The sequence below is a fragment of the Bradysia coprophila genome (assembly GCF_014529535.1).
Source record: "Bradysia coprophila strain Holo2 chromosome IV unlocalized genomic scaffold, BU_Bcop_v1 contig_81, whole genome shotgun sequence".
NCBI classification, from domain to species: domain Eukaryota; kingdom Metazoa; phylum Arthropoda; class Insecta; order Diptera; family Sciaridae; genus Bradysia; species Bradysia coprophila.
This window is the reverse complement of record NW_023503375.1, coordinates 1,404,238-1,413,940: the sequence shown is the minus strand read 5'-3', so window position 1 is coordinate 1,413,940 and position 9,703 is coordinate 1,404,238. Positions and strand designations below refer to the sequence as shown.

At 33.5% G+C, this 9,703-nt stretch overlaps 1 protein-coding gene across 1 annotated transcript; it reads left to right on the top strand.

Moving 5' to 3' along the window:
- The first annotated feature begins 8,244 nt into the window (after positions 1-8,244).
- Positions 8,245-8,547, top strand: LOC119072126 (protein SSUH2 homolog). Its single transcript, XM_037177267.1, has one exon. The coding sequence runs from the start codon at positions 8,245-8,247 to the stop codon at positions 8,545-8,547; it is 303 nt and encodes a 100-aa protein (XP_037033162.1).
- Positions 8,548-9,703: the final 1,156 nt, after the last annotated feature.

The following is a 9,703-nucleotide window of genomic DNA, read 5'->3' as shown; positions in this document are numbered from 1 at the left end:
TTGAAAAATAACATGCGCAAACATTGTAAATGAATTAAATATTTTCCTAACCTTTATTTTCATAATTTTCTTCAAATGTTTTGACTCCTTTCAGAACTAAAGAGCAAATATCGTAAAATGATAGATGGCTTTTCGTAACATAAACCGTAATATAATAACAGATAGCTTTGGCATCCTTTCCATTAAAAATATATTTTATGTCCATATTGCAACGACAAGCAGATATAACAAATGGATTATAATTATTAATCCATTCATGTCCTCGTTTCAATCGTAATTCACCCGTTTCTAAATCAATTGTTGATTCCTTCACTATTGTTCGTGGAAAACGCATTCTACAGTTAGGTTTCTTGTCGCTAAATTTGGCGTATTTGTAGCAACTTGGATTATTACGATGATAATTTGATTCATTAACCAATCTAAATACATCGCGAGTAAATACGTCTTCATAGTTAACATTTTCGGGGTTAGGGGTGAGCATACAAACTGCAGGTAATTCATTTTCCGATACGCTTTCTTTAGAAAATAAAATGTTAAATTTAAAAAAAACGTAAAAAATTTAATTTATACAAATTCTAACCTTCAGTAACATTAGTATTGTCTTCATAATTCATTTCGTTAACTTCATCTACATTATCGTTAGAATTATTGAATTGGTATGGTGATTCTCTTATTATGTCTTCCAAATATCGCAATAAATTTTCACGAAATGTTGAATCTTGAATTAAGGTATGAATGTCGGAAGGTCTTAATTTATGAGCAAGCCAAATCAACATGTGCAAATGTAGACTTCCCCTTCCTTGACTTTCAACTGTACCGAAATAACCATCACATGGTCCAAGTATACCACCCTTGATTAAAGTACGCAGGATAGATTCAATCAAATAATTGAAATATTTCGCGGTTGCAGCAGGATGTGAAGCGATTGTCTGAGCTCTGCTATATGCTTCTGGGAATGTTTTTTCAATGATATTAGCCAAATCCAAATCAACTCCAGCAAAATACAAAGCAACAGGGCTGTACGTATCCGCAGGATTAATTGTGATAAATATAGATGGTAATCCCTTTGAATAAACCATTGCATGTATTTTATTTCTTAATAATGATCGTGATTGAACACTCCCTGGAACATTGCCACCTACGGTTTTGATTTGTTTTATTTATTTTTGTACCCCCTCATCCAAGTCAGATTAGATTAGATTAGATTAGATGGGAGGGTGTAAGCCCAGCACCTAAGCCTCAGATGGGCCTGTTGTGCTATTGTACAAGTCTCTTGATCATATGGACTGTGATTTTACATCATATCTCTCCCGACTTAGATTGTTCACAAATCGACCGTGTGTTAACGTCCCATACGTTGTGAATTCTCCAAGCCGTGGGTGGTATGCGAATACCACAACCATCACTAATTGACCTGTACATTTTCCCAAAGATGGCGCTATCAACATTGTCATGTTGTAGCTCTTTCTACTATTGACATTATGTCGATATGGTTTCTTTTATGGAGAAAGCGAATGTTGGGTTTTTTGATATTTCCGACTTTGTTACGGTTACGGCTATTAGTTTTAGGTAATAGCAAGTGTCTAATCACCATAGGCCATGAGTTGCCTCTTCGTATAAATCGCCATGCCACCATGTGACTGAACTCGTTCTGGCGTTGCAGGTTGTAGCGTTTGAATGATTCGTATTTCGTCATATCCCTTGACATCCATACAACGTATCAATCAATAGATCTGTTAAACCTCGCGGTCATTTTGGAGTACAAGATAGTTTCTGTATCTTGGGATTGTACCACAGCAAATTTGTAAAAATTTGCTATGTGGTTTTGGGGTGTCAAATGAGAACCCGAAGCGTTTGTACCTTACCTGCACTAAAATTGACTGCCAGATGCCATACGGCAATGTGTCATTTTCGTACATTAATCGAGCACGTAATTTAGCATTAGCTTCTGGTAGAGTCGATTGTTAATCCGTAAACCGACGCCACGAAGCACATGTTAAATAACAAAGGAAATAACACAATTGTTGATATCGCACAATGAGGCGAGAACGACTTTATTGATCAAAGAGAAAATGACCTACGAGAACAACACTTTGACTTCGTTAATAAAACCTTTAAAATAATTTCACCATTTAAACATTACAGCAAAATAAAAACACCAAAGCCGTAAAAGTTGGCACAGAAATTAGACAAAATCGAAAATGAATTCACACACATCCAAGTCAACAGACAAATGTTTTTTATTTGTGATTGATTTTAATACTTTTTCAATGTCTTTCGATTTTACTTTAGAAATTTCTTCAGAATATGAACGTGAATATGGTTGTTTCATCATCAATTTAGCTTTATAACATGCATTTCGTCTTTGTAAAATATTAAACACAACAAATATGAAACTTGAATGTTCCTCGAACCGTTTATCATGGTAACTCAGTAAATATTGTATATGTCGTTTATAACATGTTTTAACACTTCTATTATTACAATCCGGACTACCAACACCATATGGAAACAAAGTTGGGAAAAGGCCCGTCAATAACTTTTCATTCCCAAATTGTAAAACTGGTTGTTCACTCCTCGGAACCATATAATATGAACGATTAGTATGTTTAAATTCAGTTTTTAAATCACTTCCATTATTATTAGGTAATGTTTGCAATAAATGTTCATTTATATCATTAATAGTTACTTCGTTACCATCAATATCAACAACAGAACTTGTATTCAAAGAGTAAATTGTTTTATCAGAAATATCAGAATTAGAACTTGCTTTAACCTTGGCACTTTCCTCCGTCAAAACAAGATTTTCGGTTTCACATCCCAGCCTCTCGTTCTCATCTATTTCAGTTTCTGGCGCAATACAATCCATTGTGTTCCACACAGAATTTGGTACATCATCCAAAGGAAGTTTTGCAATATTTTCGTGTGAAATCGTAATGTCTTTATATAAATCATTATTTGAAATTAGGAATTTTAGAGCATTTAAAATTTTACATCGTCTCACAGTTAATAATTTTTTTGTTTCAACACGACTTGGTGGATTAGAACCCACAAAAACAATTTTAATTATATCACATAAAGAGTCCTCATTTAAAGGTAACACTTTGGCTATGCTTCCCATATTTTGTTGGAATACGATCACATTTCCTCTAATTTTTGCTTGTTTTGTTGAAGAATCAAAAGTTCTGGAGTTAATTTTTACAACAAACCTATTATGACGATATAACGAAATCAATTGCTCTTCCGGAATTGTTAAATTTTGAAGTTTCAAAGGGACATCTCCGATAAAACAATGATTAGATGGTGAAAATTCGGGAATCGTCGGTTTCTTCTTCAATAAAGATTTACAGCAATTTGAGCATATTTTGCAAATTGTTTCGTCGTTCATAACAAAATTTCCCGAATCAATACCATTTTTATACATAAGAATGTTTTTGTACAAGAAATATGAACATCCAAGCTGCTTAATTCCTAAAGTAAAAATTCATTAAACGAAAATATTAAAAAACCAAGAAATTTTTTTTGCCTTTTTGTTTATTTTCTGGTTGTTCTTTATAGTTTCTATTAACATCACAATTTGGTAAATCCATTTCTTCGTTAATACACTTAACAACTTCCGGTACACCTACATGAAATTAATTACAGATTATTTGATTGACCCCAATTTCAATTAATATTTACAATCTAAATTTTTTCAATTTATTAATTCATTCAACATGTAAAGTCAAATTAAAATGTATAATAATTACTTGAATGATCTTCGACAATGTTATTTGTAAACCCTGATTCAGAACAATTGTAATGCAAACCAGAAATTGAACGAATTAAATGACACAAATTATCGGGAAATTCCAACAAATGCCGTGATACGATTTCTCCAAACTTTTTTTTCGTGAATGTACTATCAAAATCAGTTCTATTGCATAAAGAACAAGTACTTTGTCTTAACGCCGCTGCAGACATTAACTTTACAAAATTTGATAGACACTTCGTTTTAACTTGAGATGAAATTGGTTTCGGCCATTCGTAATCTTCTTCCAAATTGCAGTATTTGTATCTAATGTTGTCTTTATACTTTTTCAATCTTTCCATACGTTCACTAACAGTTTCGTTAACTCTGTGTAAACGTTTTCGTTTTGCATCATGATTCAAACGTAGCTTCTTTTCAGACTCACTTTCCTCAAGAATTCGTTTTCTTTTACGCATAACGTCTTTAACTTTTCGTGTTTCTGTTTGATCTACACTTGCATTCGCCCGTTGACGCCGTTTTCTTAAACGATTTTTGGTTTTTCTATCCACGAATTCTGAAGTTGAAACCATATTTTGGTTCCAAGGTGACATTAATCTATATACAAATAACAATATATATACTTCGTACTATATATACACATGGAAACATATACTAAATTTTTACCTCTGAAATTTGTTTCATGTTAACCAATGGAACAAAATGATTTGGTGACCACAAAGTTAATCCATCATTAGTAATCGTAACAGATTTTTCAATTGGTAACACATGAGACCACAACAATTGAATGTTATAGATTTCGCCATACTGATACGTTCGCGGTTTAAATATTTTGTCCATTTTATTCATACTTCCGGTGTGTCCCAAATTCGGACAAAAAATTCTTATTTCCCAATTGAAAATTGATGACAACGCAGCAATTTCAAAACCATCCGAAAAACGATTCATAAAAGTGATATCCTTAACACTCGATGATAATTCACCCAAGACATACAAATATTTTTCATTATAATAGTCAAAGTTCAACATTAGTTCAACGATTGTACGAACACGTAATTCCGGTGTTGAAATATCATATTGCGGTACTAACAATTTAATCGATGAATATAAACAATTATAATCTCCAATAGAGTCTATAGGAACAACTGATTTTGAATTAACACCATCACAATTTTTAATATATTCTACTGCAATAGAATCGATTTTATGATATTGATTATCAAATTCACTCAAAGGATTTAAAATAATTATTGGTAACATAAAATGTTCGATATTAACAATGTCTTCACATATTCTGTTTATTTCTTCGATGAAATTTATATGGTCTGCAGCTTTAGCAAATTTGTTCAAAATAATAGAATATTTTAGTTCCTTCGTTAGATTGACACATTTTGATGAAACACAAGCACCATTGAATAAAAGTTCATTACAAAACATACAATTTCGCAAAATATTCATATTGTGATAAACAGCGAAAAAATAAACGTCTATAAGAACCCGAAATACAAAGTTTATTTAATCTGACAGATAAAACAAAATCTTGAATATCAAAAGCTTACTTCATAACTATATCTTATACAATTATATAACTAATCCTATATTAAGTTAAAACCAAAAACGTAAACACGATACAATATTACATTCCCTAACAATGAAACGAAAGATGAATTGGTACAATTACTTATACTTTTGATTAACAAACAGTCAAAATTATTCATGCAAAAACATAGGAACATTTACATACTACATTTACTTAAATCAAAAAAACCTTATATTACCAAAAGTGATTCACAAGATTTGTAAATCAAATTTAAATAAGATTTCTCAGTATCGACTAATAATTTCTTGTATCAGTTTCCTGAAAACATGGAAAATGGAAATCAGGAAATAGACAACTTGGAACACAATGAAAATATTGACGAAGATAATATTCGTATAATGCCGACTATGGAAAATTCTATAATTGTAACGAAGACGAAAACATTCATAAAAATATATTGTTTACAAAATTCGAAATATTACAAAGTAACTATTTCACAAAACCAAAATTATAATTAAATCATAATATATAATTTCAATCAATTCAATCATATCATTAAATGACTCCGCAATCAAAAAAAGTGTAATGCAAAAATAATAGTATCTACATGTTCACACGATTAATAACAAGAAAATAATAAGTATATTGTGATACTGGAACATATTTTCAGCGTTATACACTCGTATATATTACCCAAAATACGATCGCAACGAGATAAATAATAATGAAATATTATCAATGGAATAATTGAACGAAATATTGTTTAATATAATACTCAGAAACACCATGTTTGATGTTGATATATTCTAGCCGATGCGATGCAATAAACACAAATTCACTGTTCTTATATTGACACAGATATACGTTTAATTGAAACTTTAAGATATCCGATAATTTCATTAAACCCTAACCAAATGTATATATATATTTCAAATTAAATATATGCTCTCTATATGATATTGTTAAATTAGTAATCCATAGTCTGCACATTTAATGTTCCATAAAAAACAAAATGTAAAATTTCATTTTGAAAAGACATCGCTAATGCGCCAGGTTCAACCATAGTAACGTGCATGAAGTAGTAGATTTATACTAAATGACATTTCTAATTTATTTAAACGAAAAAAACAAAGCACACCTTCGTGTATAAATATTAGTTCAGAAATATTTCCACAAAGAATTTATATTTTTAAAATTTTTCCTTTTCACAATGTCAAAACGTAACAGTGAACATTTAACACAAGAACAAACATCTAAAAAGATTAAAAAGGAAAAAATTCCGGAAACAAACATCCAAGAATCAAATGTTAACGCTAAAAAAAATTCCGTACAAATGGAACAAAACATTAACAAAAACCTACCATCAACATCGAAAGTATCTAATGATACAACACAAACGGAAGAAAAACAAGAATTCAGTTTTTGGCATAAAATAAATAAACCAGGAGAACCTGTCGATACATCGCTCAAAAACTTCATAAAAATTTCGGATTTAAATGAAGGAAAATAGTAATACTTTGTTTCTTTAATACATGCAATATTCAAACAAAATTTAAATAATTAGCGTGAAAATTACCATGAAAATACGACTAACTTATAAGAGCAAAGTGAGAGAAACAACTGTAGGCCCGATTTTAACATTTCATGGAATGGATGAAACCGGAGAAATTGCATTTGTTACTTTCGGCAAACACAGCACATCACAAGAAATGTCGAACTTACAAGTATTTTGTCCCAAACATGAATTTATATTTATAAAATGAAAAATTTCATAGGTCAACAAATTGTACAGTATTCAAAATTTTAACGTATATAAAAAAGACCAAGAATACCCTAGTGGAACAGGGAATTCTCTCCAAATTAGAATAAACACAAACACAAAAATAGACGAAACAACTGACGACAAATTAAATTTTCTTTCATAAAGCTCAATGACGTCCAAAACATTGAAAAAAACAAAAAAATTGGTAACTCATAAACTAATCTTAAAGCCAAATTTATTACAAAGCTTACAAATATGAATTTTGTTAAAGATGTTATTGGAATCTTAGTGAAAGATCATGGTCTTCAAAACAATAAAAAAGGAATAATTTTTCGCGACCTGGTTTTAACAGACCACACAAAAGAGGAAATAATAATTACGTTGTGGGGCACCACAGCAGAACTCTTTTCATGTACCGCGTTCACACCAATTGCTATAAAACGAGCTTCAGTTATTGAATTTAATGGAAAAAACAAACTGAATTGCTTAAGTGGCACATTGATATGGGTAATTCTAATGATAATAGAATATACAACTATTCACTACACAAAATGGAAACAATTCACTTGGGGATGCTGTCCCCTGAACTTCTTGTTCAACAATCCTTTTTATTCTCCTTTTTTCTTCTAACCTCGTCTCATAACCGTCTCCTTTGATTCAATTCATTCTAAAAGCCTTCTTGATCATAGCCAGATTCCTAACATACTCCCACCTTGACCTTAAATAATGTTATCATTATTAAGGTCAACCAATAATGCCACCAGCATGTGCGACTGAGCCAATATGCTTTGCCTTTGTTTGAACAGTCTACACGTCAAGTTGTACGTTCTTTAACTGGATGTCTTCACCAGATGACCATTGACTAAACCAATCTTGATGAACCATTTTCCTGTCATCATTGGATGCTGTCAGATTGCCACTGACCAAACCAATTTGGTGAACCATTTTTTTCACAGAAATTTCTTCACTTTCTTCTTCTTCGAATGTTTGACCTTTTGATGAACTGTCTGGCTTCAGCCAAACACTGATTTGTGGGTGAATCTTATTTGTGTCTACTGCACAACCAACGGGCCAACGATGTGTGACTACTGCACAACAAACGGACCAACGATGTGTGACTACTGCACAACCAACGGATTAACGATTTATGACTGCTGCACAATCAACGGTTTGTGACTGACCAACGGGCCAACGATGTGTGACTACTGCACAACCAACGGGCCAACGATTTGTGTCTACTGCACAACCAACGGGCCAACGATTTGTGACTACTGCACAATCAACGGATCAACGATTTGTGTCTACTGCACAACCAACGGAACAACGATGTGTGACTACTGCACAATCAACGGGCCAACGATTTGTGACTACTGCACAATCAACGGATCAACGATTTGTGTCTACTGCACAACCAACGGAACAACGATGTGTGACTACTGCACAAACAACGGGCCAACGATTTGTGACTACTGCACAACCAACGGGAACTATGTGTGACTACTGCACAACCAACGGGTCAACGATGTGTGACTACTGCACAACCAACGGACCAAAGATGTGTGACTACTGCACAACCAACGGAACAACGATGTGTGACTACTGCACAACCAACGGGCCAACGATTTGTGACTACTGCACAATCAACGGATCAACGATTTGTGTCTACTGCACAACCAACGGAACAACGATGTGTGACTACTGCACAACCAACGGGCCAACGATTTGTGACTACTGCACAACCAACGGGCCAACGATGTGTGACTACTGCACAACCAACGGACCAACGATTTGTGTCTACTGCCCAACCAACGGGCCAACGATTTGTGACTACTGCACAATCGACGGATCAACGATTTGTGTCTACTGCACAACCAACGGCACAACGATGTGTGACTACTGCACAACCAACGGGCCAACGATTTGTGACTACTGCACAACCAACGGGAACTATGTGTGACTACTGCACAACCAACGGATTAATTTGACAAATTTCAAGGTTTCTTGAAAGATAAATACTGCCTGTGCCCAATCCACACTCGGGTGAGCTGACTCCGGACACATCCCCAGCAAATATCTTACCTCTACACTTTATCACCATCGAAAATGGATACTGGTTCTATCCAACGGCCACATTTGTCCACTAACTGATGTCTTAACCAACCAATAATTATACTTCATTCACAGCAACTGGACTCTTTGGACTTTTACACAACAAACTGACTTTACTTTGTCAACAGACCTTTTCTTTATGAAGTAGTTGTAGCGTTTCTTCGTGTTATTGAACCTTGTATTCGAATGTATCTTTCTATTCAACCGATTGCATCATACGGTTTCCACAACCAACTGAAATATACCTTGGTTCACCTCCAACTGAAGTTCACAATCGACTGGACTATAACCTTGTCCATGACAAACTGTACTACGTTTTATTTTCCACGAATTTATGTTGATTCTTGTATGGCGGCGTGAAGTACCTGGGGCAAATATGAAGGCATTCGTCTTTTGATATCAATGATACAGCATTGCGACTTCAAGCACTTGTATTGTCTGGACTTTGTTTCGTGTATCTGGACTCTACTTCATCGTAAACCAACCTTTTTTCTTATCCTTCAAGCAACTTCAGAACTTTCTTTCTCTCTTAGCAACTTCAGCA

Bases quoted from the DNA above. Each gene is read 5' to 3' on its own strand.
- LOC119072126 (XM_037177267.1), top strand. From the start codon at position 8,245: ATGTGTGACTACTGCACAACCAACGGGCCAACGATTTGTGTCTACTGC.